Source organism: Trachinotus anak, unplaced genomic scaffold, assembly GCF_046630095.1.
Source record: "Trachinotus anak isolate AG129_WGS33_773 ecotype Australia unplaced genomic scaffold, CSIRO_AGI_Tana_v1 ptg000019l, whole genome shotgun sequence".
Lineage (NCBI taxonomy): Eukaryota > Metazoa > Chordata > Actinopteri > Carangiformes > Carangidae > Trachinotus > Trachinotus anak.
The window spans coordinates 25,272,268-25,294,047 of record NW_027273870.1 but is presented as its reverse complement, the minus strand read 5'-3'; the positions used below and the strand labels follow the sequence as shown (position 1 = coordinate 25,294,047).

At 41.0% G+C, this 21,780-nt stretch overlaps 3 protein-coding genes across 8 annotated transcripts; 1 reads left to right on the top strand and 2 right to left on the bottom strand.

Moving 5' to 3' along the window:
- Positions 1-233: 233 nt before the first annotated feature.
- On the bottom strand, positions 234-3,130 carry LOC139635920 (caspase b-like). 2 transcript variants are annotated; one of them, XM_071503493.1, is made up of 3 exons: positions 2,805-3,130; positions 577-850; positions 234-462 (listed from the first exon to the last, which is right to left on the bottom strand). In XM_071503493.1, exons 2-3 carry the CDS (start codon positions 839-841, stop codon positions 305-307), a joined length of 423 nt encoding a protein of 140 aa, XP_071359594.1. In that variant the 5' UTR covers positions 842-850; positions 2,805-3,130; the 3' UTR covers positions 234-304. The 2 variants fall into 2 exon arrangements, with proteins under 2 accessions (XP_071359594.1, XP_071359595.1); XM_071503494.1 differs by lacking the exon at positions 2,805-3,130 and adding an exon at positions 2,423-2,702.
- A 1,807-nt stretch (positions 3,131-4,937) lies between these two features.
- Positions 4,938-11,785, top strand: LOC139635916 (intercellular adhesion molecule 2-like). Of its 3 annotated transcripts, none has more exons than XM_071503486.1 (7): positions 4,938-5,183; positions 7,551-7,616; positions 8,202-8,277; positions 10,082-10,217; positions 10,304-10,633; positions 10,847-11,074; positions 11,239-11,785. In XM_071503486.1, exons 1-7 carry the CDS (start codon positions 5,122-5,124, stop codon positions 11,307-11,309), a joined length of 969 nt encoding a protein of 322 aa, XP_071359587.1. In that variant the 5' UTR covers positions 4,938-5,121; the 3' UTR covers positions 11,310-11,785. The 3 variants fall into 3 exon arrangements, with proteins under 3 accessions (XP_071359587.1, XP_071359586.1, XP_071359585.1); XM_071503485.1 differs by having other exon boundaries at positions 7,548-7,616; XM_071503484.1 differs by having other exon boundaries at positions 4,939-5,183; positions 7,427-7,616.
- A 142-nt stretch (positions 11,786-11,927) lies between these two features.
- LOC139635903 (ubinuclein-1-like) lies at positions 11,928-19,909 on the bottom strand. Of its 3 annotated transcripts, XR_011694308.1 has the most exons (15): positions 19,620-19,909; positions 18,369-18,473; positions 18,049-18,147; positions 17,529-17,669; positions 17,222-17,313; positions 16,536-17,121; positions 16,349-16,419; positions 15,628-15,757; positions 15,411-15,535; positions 14,276-14,398; positions 13,952-14,095; positions 13,782-13,832; positions 13,060-13,668; positions 12,314-12,389; positions 11,928-12,121 (listed from the first exon to the last, which is right to left on the bottom strand). XR_011694308.1 is itself a non-coding variant. In XM_071503463.1 (14 exons), the coding sequence occupies exons 1-13, from the start codon at positions 19,833-19,835 to the stop codon at positions 13,086-13,088; spliced, it is 2,466 nt and encodes an 821-aa protein (XP_071359564.1). In that variant the 5' UTR covers positions 19,836-19,909; the 3' UTR covers positions 11,928-12,389; positions 13,060-13,085. The 3 variants fall into 3 exon arrangements, 2 of the variants coding, with proteins under 2 accessions (XP_071359564.1, XP_071359566.1); XM_071503463.1 differs by having other exon boundaries at positions 11,928-12,389; XM_071503465.1 differs by having other exon boundaries at positions 11,928-12,389; positions 15,411-15,532.
- Between the last annotated feature and the right edge of the window lie 1,871 nt (positions 19,910-21,780).

Sequence of the window (21,780 nt, the reverse complement as noted above, 5' to 3'; positions counted from 1 at the left end):
AACTGTTGGATTTGAAGGAGAGAGCCATGGTTAACATTATTTGCATCACCTGTGCCTTTCACTCGATAAAATATACTGCGTTTCATGCACAGAGCTGAACTCCTCTGGATTATAACTTTATACGTTTTTTATTCTAAGTCCTCATAGTAATCTCTGTGAGCACAAAGGGTTCAATGAAATACTAATATTGAACGACTTGATAGTGTAGTGTTGAAAAAAAGTGCAGGCCACACTGCTTGTTTTTGTTGTTTATTTTGAACTCGTGCATCTGTGAGATGTAAAAACAGCTTCAACCATCCACAAATCATGCTTTGTGGATGGTTATATTCACTGATCCAGTGGTGGAACCACTGATTGTCGGGGCGATGACCACACCTCCCTGCTGAGCGGACAGTGGGGCGGGAGCAGAATGAAGAGGTGCTGCAGCAGAGGAGGAGGTGGAGGGTACTGCTGTTTTTCCCCCTGGAGATGGAAAAGGTAAAGAAAATCAGTAAAGCCAGGTGTAAACAAAGTTTGGACAGAAGCTGGTTTTGGTTACTTTGATTCACAGGTAATTTTAGTCATCATCCACTGCACCTGCGTATGCGTTCTTTAACTTCTGTGCAGCATTGTTCATGTTCATCTTCCTCAGGACCTCATGAGTGACGCTCACGGCCAACTCCTCACCGTAGGTCTGAATCACCTTACTCACAGTCTCTGTGCGGGGTGCGTCCTCCAGACGTGACACAGGAATTGGTTTGCAGCCGTCCAAGACGTCTATGGAGAGGTACCACTTAAACTTTCCGAAATCAGCATTATTCATCCCATCCAGAGTATCCAAGAGCAGCTCTGGAACCGCCATTTCTGCTCACTGAACAGGCAGAGGATGGACAATTAGTTTCCCCCATTAGTTTTGTGCTGGACTAAGGCCACAAGTAACAATTATTATTATTATAGAATAATTTGCAGATTTTTTTTATTATTAATTGATTAATCATTGCATCTATATAATGTCCAAAAATAGAGAAAAATGACCATCACACTTTCCCAGAGGCCAAGACGACACACCTAAATAGCTCGGTTTGTTACTTTACTATCACAAGAGACTAAGAAAACTTGTGAAGCTGAAACACACAATGTTTTAGCATTTTTGCTTAAAAATTAAAGATATTTTCATATGAATTTGTTCACATACAATCTCAAAAAGTCAGCAATGTTTCTTTTGAGCTACTTTGCCTGAATAAAATGCTTTTTAACATCAATATTAGGCAACTCAAATTTGTTGACAAATCTTTTCCTGTTAATCAGCCCCATGGCACCCCCAGGCAGAGGTTTCTGGGAATCTTGCCGTCTCTAAGTCACTGGTCATTTTTACACTTTTGTTTTTGTACAGATTAAATTAATGAGGTAATGTGTTAATTAGTGAACTTTAGAGGTGCTGGTAGGTGGACTTGGTTTAGCTCAGCCAGGATAGCTGTTTCCCCCTCTTGCGAGTCTTTATGCTAGGCTAAGCTAACCCTCTGCCGGCTCCAGCTTCATACTGAACAGATACAGTGGCTGGTATTGATGTTCTCATATAACTCTTGGCAGCAAAGCAAAGGCATGTATCCTCCAAACTGTCACATTCCTTTTACGCCTGTTCTTGCTGGGAACAAGGAAGTTGACACATTTCTATAATGTCATGTGTAGTTCATTAATTAATAAGGACTAATTTATTAAGAGGAGGAAGATGGAACAAAGCATTTTGTGGTATCATAAAAGCTCTGGTGCTGCAGCAGACCACAATTAAATCTCTTTAATATTAAGTTCCTCTTTAACTCCGACAACAAGACCATAAATAAATTGTCCTGATTTTAAAAAACTGCATCTGAATCCCATTTTAAATCAAAATGTAAAGTGATATATAGTGACAAATGTTTTTTTTTTTCAATACCACTTTTTATGAAGGCTTTATAAGCTGTGGCTGATGGCTTTATTACTAGTTAACAAATCATTTTGCTGATGCAGATCACTTGTAAATGTAAATGAGAACTTTTGGGTTGCCTTGATATGGAAAATCCTTCTCCAGCTTCACACATGTCTTTTTAGATTCACCAGGAAGACCCCCTCCAATGGACTAGTCAGTCATATCTTTATATATCATATGCTGGAAATGGGCGTCACTCTATAATGAGACATGGAGCCTGCAGTAGTCAGTAGCTGATAAGGCTCTCACAGGTTTCTCACTAAATAAAATGCAATCAACAAATGTTAGTCAGTCAACTACATTACAAATAAATCATACCTTTAAGTTTCTTAAAAGTCTTTCTGCAGGTGTAAATGTTAAAGTTGTTTCTACACGGACTTTGGTAAAGCCATTAATTACAGTACAGAAACCTTTCATAAATGTTTAGCCTACTTCTGAGAAATGGCACCAACATTAATGGCTTCAAGATCTGTACACCTGATCAGGAATCAGCTGGTCCTTGGCCTGTGGCAACGACTCCCACCCAGATGTGTAAAGTGCAGTAAACAGACACGGGCTTATGATCTAATATGAGTGGACGTGTCCGGGTCACAGACCATGCAGCCTGGAGAAGAGCTAACTACACGATATAAAACAGCCAGCATTAAAGTACTGAAACATAATGTGTGAAAGCCTGTCTGAGGCGACAGGCTGCCCGCCGCCAGCCCCGGCGTCTGCAGCTCTTCACACCGCTTCACCAACTCTGAGTGCGGAACCGGCGCGTCGGCAGGCCGCACTCCACCAGAGCCAGGACCGCGACCTGGACCACGAGGGGTGGGGGGGGGTTAGGTTTTCATAGAGTACCGCAAAAAGGACTCACCGTGTCAGCCACAGCCTTCAGATAAAGCAGAGGAAATGGTCGAAATGTAAAGCGGGGCTACTTTCGTTTTCCAGCCGACAAACAGGAAGTTTTACGAAAGTTTGAGGGCGCAGAGCCTGGCTGGCACTGCTGCGCCAGAGAGAAGTCAGGAAGTGGCCCGTGGAAAGTTCATCTTATGACAAGATGTTTTCCACGCTATAACGACACATTAAGACGTTATATACAAACTTATTGTTACAACGGGAAACAGGTTGAATGAATTATGTTGTCCACACTGAGGCGTTTCTCAAACTGGTGCTGGACTAAAGAGACGCTGTGCCGAGAAGAGAGGCACAGCGAGGCTCTGTGGTTGTGACAGCCCACTTCACTGGATCCTCTAAATCCCGTGTAAACGTGGGGCAGAGCTCTCTGCATCTAGATCACGTTTTAAATTACAAAATAATATTACAATTTATTTTGTCACTTCTTTGTGTTAAAGTATGTTTTATTACTTTCTGGTATTAAAAAAAAGATAATGTTTTTGTCACCTCAGTAGTATGGATTTGCCTCAGAGGACATGGTGACTGGCAGTTCTAGAGACATCTATTATTTCTAATTTCACTTTTCACTAATTTAGCCTCATTTGTGCTTCTATCCTAATATGATGGAGGTGAATGCAATTTTGTTTCTGTTCAAATTCTGATCGAAGCAGCAAATAAAACCCAAACTATCTGCATGACTACATGCTGCTTTGACTCTTACCAAAGGAATCTTAACTAAAGATCCACTTACTTGCTTTTTTTGAACAATATCTCACCATTGTTGTAAAGTTTTTTATGTGGTAAAAGAAAACAACATATAAAATTCAGAACTACAGTAAAATAAAATCTAGAATAAAATGCTCAACAATGACAATTAAAAACATAAACATAAAACTATATAGCACTATTATGAAACTTATGTTACATAAGTAAAACCTTGAGAGTTATTAGCAAAATATTTTATGCCCCTTTGTGGTCATTTTGTGTTTGTGGTTGTTTTACGTCACCTTGTGGTCAATCATGTCTCCGTATTTATTTTGCACCTCTTGGTATTTTTTGGTCATTTTTTGTCAGTGTATAATAATTTTGCTCCTCTTTGTGGCCATTTTGCGTCTGAGACACGATTTAGCATCTACTGCACCTGTGCATCTGTTTTCTTGAACTCCTGTGCAGCATTGTTGTGGTTCATCCTCCTCCGGGCCTCAGCAGTCTCAGGAATTTCTTCACCGTGGCTCTCTCTTCCTGGAGTCAGTCTGGGGTCTAATGAAAGGAGAGAAGACACTGAGACAGAATAAATCCACAGAAGAAATGGGGCAAGTTCTCATGAGGCTTAGAACAATCTACCTGCCAAGTACAAGTGTGCAGGTGTACTGAGGAGAACTGGTGCTGTTTTTAAAGGGTGGTCACAGGAAATATTGATTGGATGTAGGCTTTTTTTTTCCCCATTCATTGTATTTTGCATAAAGTTACTTAATAAATGAGAATGAATTATGGCATCATTACCTCCTCACTTTACTCTTAGTGTCTAAACCTTTTGCACAGCTGTATGTGTGTATACACAGCATTAAAAAAAGCTTAAAATGTAATTATAATTTTTTTGGCTCTTTAGAGGCAGCACAAACTTATGAATGTTATAGTGAACGTGTCAGCTAACAGCTGCTTATTTACACATCAAGCAGACATGGAACAAAATCTGATGAAAGCAGGGCCAACATTCCCTCATTTTTTAACGATTAAACGCTCCACTAAGTTCGTCAGCTAGTCACTCATTTGTGGAAGTAACACTGAAAAGAGACCACACCTGTCTTTATACACAGTAGGGTCCAAAGTGTGAGGCCATGACAGTGAGAGTTAGGCGGGTTCTCTGTGACAACACATCATCTTTGAATTTACTGTTGTGTATTCTCAAAAGATTTACCAATGCTGTGTAAGTGCTCTCTCTCTCTCTCACACATACACACACACACATACACACACACACTCTCATTCTTGCCCTTCATGCCTCAGCACTTCACTACATTTTTCTTGACCCTCCCTTCCTTCCTCCCTTGATATACCAAAAGAGAACGCCCATGGTGGGTTTCAGAGGCCAAAGCAAAGAAATTGCTGATTATTAGTTTCAGACACACACACACATACAAATATACACACCCACACTCCCATAAAAGCTAAAAGTAGTCAGTGTTTTCTCAGAAGTCTCAGACCGAGTCGCTGCCAGCATCACAGAACCAGTAACGTGTCTTTGAGAGAGAGAGAGACGTCATATCAGCAGCCGGTATTTTGAGCCAGGGAAACTGATGAAGGATGTTTGCTTGTGGTTGGCCAATCACGCTGCTGCTGTTTCGCCTGTTCGGCCCAGGTGAGTGAAATGACAGCGGGTGCTATGGGCAGGTATGATGATAAGACGAAGCGACATGTGAACAGTCAGGGTAGAGAGGATGTTACAGGCTGCTCACTTAAATCCGTAAACTTTTTATTTTGGCTTGGGATCTTGCTGTGGGGGATGTACAGTATTTGCAACCATTCGTCACAGATTGTGCAACATTGTTGAGCAGTTCAACCAGAGAGGGATTTTTTTTTTTTCTTTTCTTTTTTTTTTTTGTCATTTCAGACATTTTTTTGAGACAGAAACAGAAGTGTCAGCAGAGGGATTAACAGGGATTGAGGGTCTCTTGACCAACTATGTTAAATAGTTTGTAAAGCTCTCAGGCAAATATGTAATTCAGGGCTATTTAAATAAACCTGACTTAACATGAAAAATCTGAAAAAAAAAAAAATTTTGATAAGCAGTGATATGTTTTTTCTTCTTTGTCTTTCATTATCCGGCATCATATCACAGTAAATCAGATTTATTTTATAAACCCTGTGGTGGGGTCTTCACCTCCAACTATGAACCATGCCAAAGATAAATACAGCAAAGGATGTTTAATCATGTGTGTTATAAATGATGAATGACAATACTTGCAGTGGTACAAAGTAACTGAAGTAACTGTACTTAGTACAACTTTGAGCTACTCAAACTTTACCATTTTATGTCACTTAAACATTGACCCTTTTGTTCCACTACATTTATCTGACAACTACAGCTACTTAAAAAAAAAGTTATCTTATACAATTTGAAACATTGTCATAGATTAAATTTCCCACCAGACAGATACATTTGTGCAACTGTCCAACCAGCTACAGAATAAAAAAGCTAGTTTCATGTTGACATCAATATTAATTATCTAAAAATATAATATGTAATATAATTAATAGTGAAATGGCCCATCCTGAACAATGTTAATGTTGATGCTTTAAGTGATTTGTTTTTAATTTGTACTGGGGAATTTCTAAATGATCATAATGACTCTTTTACTCAAGTAAAAGATGTGACATACTGTAGATGTCATTCAAACCTGACAGTCCTTTTTAGCTCTATAGAGGAGACTGTCTGAATAGACATAACCAGGTAGCGGTCTCATTAGACTCATTTTGCAGAGTGGCATGTGGGAAACATAACTATAAATTTTGACAGCTGGTATGCCGACACACACACCAGCCGGCTACTGTGAGTGAGATCATCTGATAGGCAGTAGAACAAGCACAGGATTCAGTGGAACAATAGTCACAGAGAAGAGAAGGGAGTTCTTTTCACTTGGGCAGGGTGTCCTTCCTTCCTCAGAGGAACACACTGGGTGTATTCAGGGCACCACGAAACAATGGTTCACAATAGATCAGCTAAAAAGAGCATTATTTCACGAGATGGCAAAATTCAGTTGACCCTTGCCTGTATTATGTTAAGGCGGGGGAAAATGATTCATAAGTTCATACAGCTCGCTGCACCAAGATAAACATTGTAAGAGACACAGAATTGTATTTCAGTAACTGGATTTAAAACCAGGTACTGATCATGATGATTTCTGCTGGGGCAAGAATCTTTAAAGGGATAGTTTGGGTTATTTGACAGGGGGTTGTGTGAGGTGCTTATACATAGTCAGTGTTTTGCCTGCAGTAGATTTGGATCAGCGCCCTCTCAGCTTAGAGAAGCAGTTGGCAGCACCAGCACAGAAGCTGAGGGATGTGCTCCTGTGGATGGGGTCAGCCAAAAACATGTTTTAGCCACTTTAAGAAATGCCCACTAAAAAAAAAAAAAAAAAAAAGCTAATATCAGATGAAGTGTAGGCTTTATTTTGAATATTTTCAGCAGTTCATCTTGCCATCAAAAAGCCCTTTCCTTTGGAACTATGTTTTCTCAATTGTTGAACTACCATATTGCTACGCACAAGTGCACCTACAGAGCACATATAGCGTACACTTCAACTGATATTGGTTTGTTTTGGTGTTTGGTGGTGTGGTTAAAACATGTTTTTGTGGCTGGCCCCATCCATAGCAGGACATCACTGAGCTTCTGTGCTGGTGCTCCCAACTGCTTCTCTAAACTGATCATAATCTGCCGCAGGTAATACGCTGACTCTAGACAAGTACTTCACACAGCCTCACATCAAATAACAGGAACTATCCCTGTAATTCTTGCACTGTTTTATCCTGTATTCAGTGTTTATATATGACGTACTGTGTCTTTCTTCTTTTCCTGCTCCCTGACCACTCCTGTGACCTCAGTTACCTCATCCCCTGTTTCCATGTACACACCTTCTCCACTTCTTCCATTGCAAATCTCACCCCCCTCACCATCAAATCTCCCATCTCTCCCTGCTTCTCTCCCTACCCCTTCCTTCATCAGCAGCTCCGGAGACTCAGCAGAAAGAGCCCACTGCCATCTGACGATATCACCCTCCACCCTGGTGGTCAGGTATGGCAGAAATAACTGATTATTTCACTGACACACTGACTCAGTGATTAAAGTGTTTCCAAAAACATTTTCTTATGTGTCTTCCTTCCCCTCCTTGAAAGAGAAAAGAGAAAGTGACTTCTTAGGAGTAGTGGAGATTTACACTCCTGTAGAAACATGAGGTAGAGTGTAGCACTGGGTAAAGAGTGTTTGAAGTTGCAGACATGTTGTCCTGAGAGCAATGGGTTGCCTACATTGATATACAAGTATCTGGTACACGTTTTTGCCCAGCCGTCTTAGGCTAGGCAATGATCTTGTATTCTGGCAATTATTTATGCTTGTTTAGCAGCTGATGCCTCTTTAAACTAGTGATGAAGAAAAACATGGAGAACCGTTCACGTGAGAAAAATGTGATTCTTTGCCCAATTTGTGCTCAAATGCAGGCACTAAAAGTCAAAAAATACTCTGGTTGAAAACACATTTGATATTCTTCCTTTGAACAGTTTTCCTTTTCCTTATCAGTGCTATCACTGACCTGTTTGGGAAGTGTGCTTTTGCCCTGTTTCTGTGGAAATTTGCGACTAATTGTAAACTCCCCCTTTCCAGGTTTGAAGACCCAGCCACAGCTAACTGCTCTGTAACAGAGAAGGCTTTTTCTCCTATTGGTTGGGAAGGCAACCTGGTAGGTGAATCAGTGTTGTGGAATATATGACTTCAGTAATGTTAAAGGTCCCATATTTTACACTTTTTTGGTGTTTTATTTTAAGTTTTGATATCCATGAAAAGATATGATTGTGGTTTTTTTTAAATATCAAAAACTGTTTTAATGCTGTTTTACATCTCCTCTCTCAGGCTTCTCTCTGGAGCTCTAGTAACAACAGGTCAGTCAGCCAATCAGAAGAGAGGCTCTGAACCTCTCCTCTGATTGGTTGAATGTTTTCTGAGCGATTGAATAAAAATATAGTTGATTTCAGGTAAACACTCAGAAACCAAATCCTGCAAAATTGGACAGTGGGTCCCAGTGGGCTGGGCTTGGAGGATGGCTGAGGGTGGGGACTGCTTTGTTGTGACATCACAAAGTTACAGACATCCTGATGGCTTGAACCTAGACCTGCTTTATAATAAAAAAGACATGGTTATCTCACTTTTTACAATGTGGGACCTTTAACACCCCGATCATGTCTTTGTTGACCTCCGGTTATGTAATTTCTCACCTGCTGCTGTACCCCAGGACCCATGTGACATCACTTTTGGGTCTGGTTACAAGTGCAACAAACCGCACTCTGACCACTGCACTGATACCTGGTCTGCTGGGGGTGGCCAGAGTGTGAAATACCCATCACTTATCATTTCTTGTAGATGCACTACTAGATTTTTTTTCAAGTAGCTAATTTAACAGAATAACACATGTACTTGTACAATCCAACATTCCTGCAACAAAACCCCCGTTTTATTCAAGATGATCATGTAAAGTGATCATCTTGTAAAGTAAGGTTATTTGAAGTGGGGTTATGTGAGGCACTTATACATCAGTCAGTGTATTACTTGCAGTTGATTTGGATCAGTGAGCTCCTAGTTTGGAGAAGCAGCCTCGAGTACTGGCACAGAGGCTGAGTAATGTGCTGCTGTGGATGGGGCAAGCTGCAAAAAAAGTGTTTTAGTCACTTAAAAAAAAAATGCCCCCCCCCCCCAAAAAAACAACTAATATCAGTAGAAGGGCATGCTATGCTTAGAATATATCTTGCCATCAAATAGGCCTTTCTTTTGGAACTAAATTTTCTCATCAGCTGAACTAACCTATTCCTACGCACAAGCACATGGACACTTGGCTCTTTCTCAAACTCAAACATCTGATTTACAGCATAGGAACTTGCGTCTACTTCTTCAAATTTCAAGGGTGCCAATCAAAATCTACTGCAGGTAATACACTGACTTTGCATAAGAACCTTACACAACCCTACACCAAATAACCCAAACTATCCCTTTAACTTTTGTTGACACTGGGTCAGATGGGCTGATTCAACACTGATTTAACACGGTAGTTACTGATGACATATTGGACGGTACTGTGCTGAAATGTCATGTCCTCAGTGTATTAGCCCAGGCAGGGTCATTCCAGGCCAGATGGAACATAGTGTCTCCTGAGTGTTCGGGGTTGTCGCGGATCTCCTCCCAGTTAGACGTGCTCAGAATATCTCCCCTGGGATATTCTCAGTCACACCCACTCCACTTGGTGTTTCCATTGTTTCCTTAGCAAAACTATGAAGTGCCCCTACTTGGAGCACCACACCCAAAGGCTCCAAGAGAGTTGCACCCTACCAACAGCCGACACCTGGAAAGACAGGGTTAATTGCAGGGCTGTGGTAGTGGAATTACAATGTAAAGGTGCCCCGAATAAGCTAGAAGGCTACCATCCAGATGATAACGTCTGTTGTAGTGAACAGAATCTCAACAGCTTTTTAATTTGTGACCTTTTGCAACTCCAGGCGACTCCTACTGCTACCATGGATCATTTTCTAGTCTGGAGTGTGGACAGCATGACTGAGTGGAACATCACAGCTATGTGCTATGCACTATCTGACCATGGACCATGCCACAATAATCTCCCTGTAATAGTCTACAGTGAGTTAATAATCTTACCTTCCTGAAATGTTAGAATATGCATCAAACTTCTTCTGTGTGGCTGATCTGTACATCTGCCCCCACAGAGCCTCCAGACCGCGTGGCCATCAGCTTTGTTAATCACACTGGGCCGATGTTTGAGGGTCGTCACTACACTCTGCGGTGTGAAGTACAGGATGTTGCTCCCATTGAGAACCTCATTGTGACCTTCTACAGAGGACGAACAGCACTGGGTCAACTACAGTCCAACAACACAGAGAAGACACCCGTGACTGAGATCTTCACTATGGACATTATGCCCAGTAAAGAGGATGATGGAGTCCAGTACTGGTGTGAAGCCAAGTTGGAATTGGGACCAGAGGGACCAGAGCATCCTCCAGTGGTGATGTCACAAAAACTCAATGCCACAGTCCTCTGTGAGTGAAACTGGCAACATTTGTTATATGTTTCAAATGGATAATTTTTACCTATAAGAATTTTAATTGTCAACCTCTCCTCTTCTCCCCCCTCTACGTCTCTTGGTTCTCTTTACATCTTTAAAATATTTCCTCTTTTCAATACACTACTTCCTCTCCTTGTGTTAAACATCTTTTCCTCCACTCTCACCTGTGATTTCTCCCCTCTCTCAGTTGGTCCACACCTTACTTCTCCCACAAAACTGCAGGTGAGAGAGGGCGAGAGCTTCACCGGCGAGGTGAGAGGAAACCCTCAACCCTCAGTCACATGGTTCAGAGATGGGCAGGTGGTTGCCGTGCCCACTCACTCAAGCAGAGAGCATGCTGGGAAATACACAGTCTGGACAAAAGGACTGGGAGAGAAAAACTTTACAGTGGAGGTGGAAGTCATTGGTGGCAGTGGTAGGTTTGTGTTATCTGCATTGAATTTCTGAGAAATGTTGCTTCAGTATATTATGATAGCGTCTTGCATGATCAAAAGGGGACTGACAAAGAAAAATTAAACCGAGGCAAAGATTTGAGGTCCACCAAACTGATGGAATTCATTTGTCTCTTCCTCTTTCTAGGAACCGCAAACAGCTGTAATAGGTATTTCCTTCTGGCCATCCTGTTTATTCAGATGATTAACTGGCTGTAAAACCTCAAAGAACCCAGCGTGGTCTGTGAGCCATCTCTCTGGCTGTTTGGATGAACTGCTCCTGCTGTGAGAAATGTTTGGACATTCAGAGTTTTGTTTCTCTTTTGTACATATTTTGTTTTGAATTCCTGTCTTTGTCTGCATCTTCAACCTTTTAAAAAAAACAAATGGGGAACAATGGAGTTCTCTACGTGAGAGCTCCTGCCCAGGTACACTTTCTGATATTTAGTACATTTTACATCATCCAGAAAAAATATCCAATTCTCATCTTGTACAACATAATCAACAATCATACTGTCATCAGTCTTACCTCCTTGTCCGTTTCTTATGAACTTGTGCAAAACCGTGTTAGTGTTTTTCCTGCATACATGGAGCTGCCTGACTGTGGGGTCCACACGTAACATTGCAAAGCACCAGGTCTTTCTTCACTGAGGTCACGTGTTGCTGTATATTAAAATGAACCATCATACATCCAACAGCAGTACATTCTTGCTTTTGACTTGTTTCCCCTGTAGTTACAAATGTGTGGAAGAATTTTGTGGTTTAAAAAGTATGTGACTGAGACATCAGACCTGCCGGCCAGAGCTCACACCAACACCAAAACACGGGCTATAAAAATGGCTATGTCATGTAATCTTTATTATTTATTAATATAAAGTAAATCATTTACATTTCAAACAAAAGTTTTCAAATACAAGTCATAGTTAAAGGGTGGTTATCAGAAGTGATTCACTGAGTAGATTTGAGTTGTCAGATCCAGATGAGGAGTGAGATGTCCAGATGTTTACTTGATGGTAAAAGTGCAGCTTGTCCTTTCATGGATGAAAACCACAAGTATTACTCTTCAGTTTGTTTGCATCTCCAATAATGTACTGATCCAAACACAATTAAAAATAATGGAAAGCAAATGACAACACATCTTGAAATGAGAACTAGATTGTGGCGGTGACAAAATGTTTGACTAATATTAGCTGATAGACTTTTTTGTTTGAGTAGACATTTACCACTGCTGATTTTATTTAACTACTCTGTTAGAGTCCTGTCATGCATCCAGCTCATCTCCATGGATACGGTTCCCATCTAGAAAGAAGAGACAAACACAAAATGTGTCATTTTCTATCCACGAAAAATGTCTGGGTGACATTTTTGGGTTTAACTTTATCAAAAACAACAGGCTGTTCTTTGCTTATTTTGGTTGCTCCATTCTGTCATCTTAAATAAGTTTAGTGAAAACTGTAGAGCCTGAGAAAATTACCCTGATTTCATAGTTGCCACATCGGGGGTGTCTCTGTTTTTTTAAACAGACAGCCTTTGACATAAACTGGGCTGTGACTGAGTGTAAAACGTCAGTTCTTGACCTTGGAAAGTTTGACACCATAATATCAACTTAAATCAGCTGACTAGCTTTTCCTGAGCTTTCAGCCACATCCCTTGGTCTTCATCAGCAGATTCGCTCAGGTGTCTCATGGAATTAATGTTGTGGAGTTCAACATAATCAGGACAGGTCTAAGGAAAGAATGGTCTTAATTGCATTATGGGAAATGTAGGATCCAGTGTATGTGCATGACCCATATTAGGGACTAAAGGTGAGGATATTTCAACCTCTGCTGCATCGATTCTGATCATTCTTTTAATTTGTCTCTCGTGAGCCCCCCCACCCCAGGCGATACACTAAATCATTATCGTAGAGTATTAAACATTCTAAATAAATAACCAAGGTTTTACCAACAAAAAAGTAAATAAAACTTACCATGTGTAAATCTGGACAGGGAGTGGTCATTGTATGGTGATGTCAGAATCATCAGAAATGATCTTCGCCTGGCTAGCATCCACATGCCCGGCAAAGTCTCCTGTCTGCAGTAGCCGTGGATGAACAACCTGACATACCCCGCTAACTGGGCTGGACTGAAGAGGTGGAGGAGGATTTTTGGTATCCCCCTCAAAGCTCCAGCGCTGAATTGAATGTTTGTATTTTGCAACAGCTGCTGCTAGGAGCTCATGGGAAACTCTGAGAGGTTGCTCTCGAGCCAGTGCTTGATCAGCAAGGAGATCCAGAAGTGAATGAGTTGGAGCAGATGTGGTGTTGACCCGAGGTTCGCCTGAGTCCACAGGTGTAGTGGAACAAGCATCCACTGTCACTCTTCCTCCTTTTTTACCCTCCACATTTTTCAAGGCAGTGGGCTCCTTCTTTGCAGCACCAAGTGGCATGGAATTGGAAATATCTGAGCCTTCAATAAAGTCATCATCCATTTCTTGAAGGAGTTCTCCTTTCAGTGGCAGAGCTCCCTGGAGAACGTCTGACATTGAGGAAGCACCAGCGATAGAGGACCGCTTCTTATCAGATCTGGCCTTCTTCACTCTGGAGCACACAAGACAGTTTCATTGATATTTGATGAGCTGTCAAATTTGTTGGTGCTTTGCTAGTTACAAAATTAAACATGTAGCTGGAACTAAACTGATTGGAGCACTTACGGTAATGAGGCGAAGAGGCCTAATAATTTCCTGCTCTCCCTCATCAGCGCCCTAAAGAAAAAAAGAAATGAAATGGCATGTCTGCATGTGAAAAACTTTTGAAAGCATGAAAAACGTTTTATGACTGAAGATGTATGCAAGTTTGCACCAGTATGTCATACATCACGTACCCGGATTGCATCCACCCTTTCGGCCAAAGCGGTTTGACCTCACTGTCCAGCAACGTCTTGAGGTACTCCTCCATCTCCTGGCTCCCTTTCCTTTCATTTTTATATCTTTCTATCTTTGGCCGTAACACATGACACAAGCACTCCCTGCATGAGAGAAAACATGATCAAATTTACACAGGGATAAAGACTACAGGTTTGATTTTCAAAGAAAGAACGTGTGCTCGAGTACGCCACTTAATTTCCAGTTTCTGTTCATGTTTTCACACAGGTTATTTGTTTGAAATTATCTCATACTTCACTGTACTGGTCTTTATTACGTCTGACCTGATCTCCTCGTTCCATTTGAACAACTTCTTAGGACCTCCTCTTTTCCCACCTTTCTCCTCCACATTGTCCTCTGGGCCAGCATTCACACTCTGTTTGCCCTCGTTGCCCTCCTCTGTTGCCCTGACATAGTTCAAATTAAGAAAGAAAAATTATTTGCAGTCAGACCTGATTTTCTGTTCTTCATCTAATAATAGTTTACAAATGTCTTCAGCTATTACCTGTACAAAAATGTCCTTTCATACAAGGCAAGTGGGTAAAAATTTGTTTCAAATATAATGGATAGAATGAGTAGCCTGCTGTAATTAATAGCAGCCACGTTTGACATTAAGTTTAAATGATGAAAGTTTCCTGTAAAACAGCCACTTCAGGGTTGGAGCTTAGTTCACTTCGGACATTTAATCAAATTAAATTTAGGAAAAAGAATCCTCTTCATGGTTTGCTGGTTTTTAAATAGGAATTGTTTAAATAAACTGAGTGTCTATTTGCACATGGGTAAGAATAATCACATGGCATCTATTCAGCTATTTACACCCTTAGGGAACACACAATGGCTCCAAAAGCACCTTGTTTTCTGCACCGTTAAAAAAAATGCTGTACAGGCCACAAATGTTGCAGTGCACCGTGTAATAAGCATCTGCTGCCCTTAGGTTCTTATTAAATGTTGCCATAGCAGAGACTTTAGGAAGTCAGATGACAAGAGTGACAAAGTACTCATTGGGAAAAAGATTGTGATGGATGAAGGGGTTTAGCACCGGCCTTTCCCCCAGGAGACTAGAATTCAACTCGTGTTTGAAATCAAAAGTTGATACTTATTTTTAATCATCTTATTAACTTGTATTATATTCAGTTTTAATTCAGTTTTATGTTTAGGCAACAAAAATTAGCTTAACTGGTTAGGTTTAAAGAAAAAGAAAATGCTTTGGGTTAAAACAGACCATTGAAGTGGTCCACAAGAGTCCAAAACCTGTTTGTAAATAGCCACATTGGCCATCCACCCTGGGTGCAAATAGCATTGTTGGCTACAGACACCTAGAGGCAATTAGTATCCGTCTTAAATAAAAGGCAACAATTTAAATCATGCGAATAAAATTTTTTTCCATCTCACTCATTGCCAAGAATATATGCAACTTACTTTGAAGCCTTAAGTTGTTCATATGCTTGCAGGTTTGCATGGTAACACGCAATCTGTTCAGGCATAGCTTTGCCGATGGCCTCCTTAAGTTTCTGCATGGGATCTTCCACATCAGGCGCTTCCTTCTTGTCAGTGTCAGATTCAAGAAGTTAGTCGCATACAAACATAATGCTTGAACAACCCATTCTCTCCGTAACAAAAATACAACTCAACTCACTGTGTGTGTGACCAACAGTTTCTTTACACGTTTGAGGAGTGTATCTCTGCTGCAGGGCAGGAACGACGACAGGTGTGTGTACACTTTGGAGCGCAACTGGCCACCCTGTTCCCGACACTGCAACTCAATCCTGGACCAAGACAGAGAGTTGAACTATGCTCTTAAACACCATGTTCAACATCACTATGGATGGCTCATGCAAATAACACAACTGAATGAATTAATATCAAACAACTGGAAGCCTTGAGCCACAGCTCTGCCCTCTTAACAAGCACCTCAGAATCATTTCAGTATGACTGTGTGTGAGTATCTGAATGTAGCTTTGTACTCTCAAGGTTAAAGATGCTCTACAAACCATGGGTATTTCTATCATATTGTTAGTGTGGCAAGAAATATGAAAGGCAGGATATAAAAACAATTAGCAGATATCATTTTGTGGTGTCCAGGACTCTAGTATTCAAATATCTTTCCTTCTAAACCTTCCTGATTCTAGATCAGTCTGAGGAAGCAACAACTTTGAAGACAGTCCAGTCCAGCTTGATCTTGTACTTTAAACTGGTTAATATGATACAATGATACAACACCATGTGCTTCTCCACACGTGTAACCTTTAACAAGCATGATTTCTGGCATTTTGCTGTCGATTGTGGTTTGAAACAGGCTTCCAGTAAATCCCTGCTTAAGACAACATTTTCTTTGGCTCTGGTGTTGGATTACTCACTCTAGCAGGATCGAGTTGATTTCCGGAGTGAAGAACTTGAATTTTGACTCTCCCTCCAAGGTCTTGGCAGCCTGAAAAATTAGTGATCGTCATCTGTGCAACCATCCTGCACTTGTCTGTTTACAGTTGACACATACACACTAACATCTTCATTTCAGCATATATAAATATCAAAATGTAACCTTACTGCCATGAGTTTTCTAATGCTGTCCTCCAGTGCTGGGGTAAGTCGCTCTGGTAGCGGGGCACATGGATGTGGTAAGGTAGAACTGGCTTCTGGCAGGAGCTGGATTTGTTCTGGATGAGTCTTTGGCTGGGAATCAGTCTTTGTATGTGGAGGTTGGGCTTGAGTGAGAGTATGGTTATTTGTTTTGGGTTGGAAAAGCTGCGTCTCTGTGGCAGGTTGAGGAACTAATTTTGGTGACGAAGTCTCTTCACTGGCATCTAATAAAGAGACCAAATCAATATCAAAGTCCTCTGTGCTGGCTGCTTGGATAAGAGCGTGGTCATTGGTCGACCCGATCAAACTGAGAAGAGGGTCGGTCAGTCCTGAGCCTCCACCGCCGGCTGCGTCTGCTGGGCACAGAGGGATTGTGGGTACACCCATGATCCCTACTGCCCTTTGGTTTGCTCTCTCCATTTTCTGTCGTTCCTTCTCCTTCTCTCTTTGAAACTTTTTCAGCATGCTTGTGACACTTAACGTGCCCACAGCTTTCTTCTTCTTTTTCTTCTTCATCATCATGTCGTCATTCGGTCCAGTTTCAGACAAAGTGCTACAAGATCATTACGCTTATGACAATCACATTCAATCAAATGTTCGAGCATCAGTGTCAGACTTTACACAAAAGGTAATATTACTTTGGTCGGCCTCACCTTGATTTAGGATCCATCTTGCTTTTCATCTCTTCACCCGCCACGCACGGCTTCTTCTTTGGCTTATCCTGTCCACCATTGAGTTTACGTTTCTACAAATGTGCAATCCAAGGCATTATTTCTTACAAGATACGCTTGAGAAATCTAATCAAATTGAAACCTTTTCAAGACACAAAACACTGGTGCAAAGAACAGTTTTGGAATTCAGTCACTTCTGAAATAGCAGAAAAACATTTTCTTAAACTGAAGTCTGCTACTTGAGAGACAAATCATCCATTTCGATGCTTCACATTGACGCACCACCTACTTTTGAGAGCTCAAGTGTTTTCTCTTCTGTTTCGAAGTCCTCTGTCTCAGTGTCGGAAGCCTGGCGGAACTGCAGCACGCCCGAATTTACGTAGAATCCGCCAAATTTAGTTGTGATGGAGGCCGGAACAAACTCGTCATACTACAGAGACCAGCCAGAAGCGATATTATCATTAGATTACATAATTTTCATCAATAAGAAAGATTAAAAACAGCCAAAGAAAACATGAGCAGAGGAAATTTTGTCTGAGCCTTTTTTTTTTTTTGGAATAACTTGCTTTGTAGTGAACTGCCTTATCAGTCACTGTTCAAGAAGAAAAGGTCTGGTCAGTGGTGAGTGAGGTAAACTGATGAAAAGCCAAAAATTCCTAATTACTACAGGGGAAAAAACAAGGCCTAGGTACAGTGTGTGAAAACTGTCTGTTCAACATAACTAAGATGCTGATATAAGAAATGTCAAATAATATGACTTGATAACACGTCTGGGGAAATTCAAAGGTGTGACTTAGCAGTGGACTCACAGCCTCCGAGTTGTCGATGAAAGAATCCTCTTCATCATAACCGTACCCAATATCAATCAGGTCCTGAATGCGATCCTTCTTCTTCGTGGGTTTGCCACCCTGCAGTGAGAGGATGCAAAAGTATGATCTTTCCATTTGCATGGCACCACTATGATGAAGACTTTTTGTTCAAAGAGATTCAGTAAAATATAAAATAATCTATTTAGTACATTGTTCAACTAATATCAAAAACACCAAGAATAAAAGGAAAACCTTAATTTAACTAGAGGGTCAGGTTTGCAAAAAAAAAAAAAAAAAAAAAAAAAAAAAAAGCTACTCACATATTTTTCCTCCAATTTCCTTGCAATAGCAGCGACCTCATCATCCTCTCTCCTCTCGTCCTCTTTGTATTTGCTCAGTGGACCTTTATCCTTTGTGTGGGTGACCTAAAAAGTAACGTCTTATATGAACCTTTACATTTTACACACTTTACCACTAATTTTGGACAGTTTTCGAAGTAGTGGAATGTCTAAATCCACTATTGTTGTGAAATCATTTGTTTGTTTTTTTAAACAGATTGGGGAGGAAAAAAAAGTTTAAATATTTAAACAAGGCGAAACTTACCCAGTCAGATATTTTCAAAGGTCCCACATTTGAACTTTTCCTGTGTTTTATTTGTAGTCTTGACATCCATAATAAGATATATTTGTGGTTTTAAGTAGCAAAAACCATGTCAATGTAGTTTTACATCTCCTCTCTCAGGCTTCCGTCTGTTGGAGTTCTAGTAACGGCAAGTTAGTGAGCCAATCAGAAGAGAGGCTCTGAGCCTTTCCTCTGATTGGCTGACTGTTTTCTGGGTGATTGAATGAAAATATAGTAGATTTCAGGTAAACACTAAAAGTTACCAAATCCTGCAATGTTGGATGGTGGGTCCAGGTTGGGCTTGGAGCATGGCTGAGAGCAGTGACTGCTTTTTTTGTGACATCACAAAGTTACAGATGTCCTGACAGCTTGTTTTAAGGCTCAGTTCCTGAATATGGGCTATGTGCGTTTCTCTGTGGACTGAGCACTGTGATATTGTTACAGTATTTAAAAAAAAAAAAAAAAAAAAAAAACAGACCATAGACTTGCATTATAATCAGGGCATGGAAATCTCACTTTATACAATATGGGACCTTTAAACAAGGTCAGCACAGGGCATGAACCTATATGGCAGAAATGCCTGGACATTTTAATTTGATTACTTATGAATAAAGTAAAATAATGACAAACACCAATCACAAGTTGTATCTTAAAAATTTGTGTTCCAAGTGGTCAATTAGTTTTGATGTGACATTCACATAAGAAAAACGGAAAGAGAAAGTATCTTAACATTTTTTTACAGCAAATCTTCGGTGATTTTTTTTTTCCCCTTTAAATAAATAAATACTAAATAAATAAAAAGGTCGGCACAGATTAGCCCTACAATTCCCTGCTAATTGCGAAAAGCATGGCCCCTAAAATACTGACTGGTTTGGATCGGAATTTCTTTCCCTGCAGGATATTTGGGTCAACAGTAAAGGACGCGGTGTCTGAGCAGAGGATAAGCCCACCGTGCTGTCAGTGAGCTGGCTGTAGCTGAACTCCGGGAAGCTCCGCTCATCAGGCTCAAACAACGTGAGGACCAGCCGGACCGTGTCGGTGTCAGCAGCCCGGTCTGAACCGGTGCCTTCCCCCCGCTCCACCGCTGAAGGAGACTTCTGGCTCTTAGAGGATGAAGGTGCATCACAGGACAAAGTGGTCAGCGGGACCCTCCGGGACTCGGCCATGGCAGCGGGCAGCACAGGCGGCCCGTGTGCTTCGGTTCAGGGGGGCTTAATCAAGGAGAAGTGGCTGCAGGTGCGCTCAGCTGTGCCCCCCCCCCCACCACCACCACCACCACCACCACACTCAGCCAATCCCCTGCGACACTCCGCTGAATACCTGTCTAACTATCCACCTTAAAAAATGTCCTGTAATACAAAGTGCTGCTTCCTTTGTCTTCCTGTTTTTACTGGGCTACATGAGGGAAACATATTTTAAAAGGCCACTTGAATGAAAACGTTACCTGACCACCCCTCTCCCACTTGTTAATGGCAACTGAAATAACTTTAACCTGACTTACCAAAGGGATAGTTTCACCTTTAGATAAATAGGCTCATTGGCTTCCTGAGTGATACCGCTCTCTCATAGTTTGGCACATAACTTGACATTAAAAGGTGATTTTTTTTAATTTATTTTTTTAAAGTCTTCTGTAAAAATTAAACGAATGTATAACTTGTTTGTTACAGACAGAACTTTAGCTGTGCTCCTATAGATGTTGTTACCAAACTTGCTAGCTGCTCCTCCTGTTTCCAGGCCATATGCTAACCTTAGCTAATTGGCAGCCTGGGTAGTTTCATACAGAGCTTCATTAAGTAGATTAATAATAAGGTGTCATCACTTTTTGCACACCTCGTGTTGTAGATTTAGTTGTAAATGTGCCCATCAATCTGCACTCAGTAATAGTGATAAAGTGAAAGCATGTTTTTAGAATTTTTGGCAAATGTATAAAAGATTTTTTTTTAAAGTCTCATTTACTAAAATATTTAGACCTTTAATGCAGTACTTTACAAAATTGCTCCTTTGGCATCAATTGAAGCTTTGAGTAAGCAATTACAGTCCCCTCGAGAATTCCTGTAGGACTTCATATCTTGGTTTTTGTCCCGACATGCAGGATGAAGTGTGGGACCTTCACAGCTATGTACCTTTCTAATCAGTTCAATTTGCCACGGCTGGACTCCAGTCAAGTTCTAGACACATCTCTAGGATAATTAAAGCAAACAGGACACGCCTGACCACAGTTTGGAGCCACAGCACTGTTAGCGATTACTTGACCCATCAAGGCACTGGTGTTAGAGATTAGCTTCAGCTATACACACACTGCTTCTGCAACTGTCAGTGGTCTTCTGTACCTGTGCCTTACAAATAAACCAAATAAATAAAGAAAGGGTCTTGATTACCCAAACCTTCATAGTCCGCAGAAGCCCTGCAGGTTTATTGTATGGTGATTTCATTACATGTATTATACATAACCTTGTGGCCCTGTCCTGTAGAGGAGCCTTGTGGTCCAACTAAGAAATGTATCACTTTGGTTTATATTGTGTTCGCATGGTACCTTTTCCTAAAGGTGTGTTCAATCAAATGACTACAAACTACTCTCACATCAAAAAAAAAGGCCAGGCAGTAGTACTGATTAGTATCTGGATCTCTGTGCAAAATATACTGACGTTGCCATCTATCCAGCTTGCTTTGTGCTAAGTACCTGATGTGAACATGGAGGCAACAGCTCATTATTATCCCAGCATCCGACTTCCTCAATTTAGCCATGTCATCTTAAGTAGTAACCAGCATAGTGGCAAAATAAACAAACCAATGAACTTTAGAACTTAGATATTTATATACTGTATATTTAATGATGGCGATAGTGAGAATGTGATAGTGTAATGTGCTTCTGTTTCATCATTTAGAATTGTCCATGACTGCAGGGGCACACAGATTTGCGTGTTGTGCACAGAGAGATGCAGATTGGCATCATGTTTAAAGACCTGCACAGTGTCTTTTCAGCACAAGGGGGCGCTGGAGATCCATGAGGACCAGCAGAGGATACAGTAAGTGAAGATGCCATAAGATATTTTAGGGGCAGTTTACCCTAGATTCACCATGAACTCCTCCGCACACACATACATGCTACAC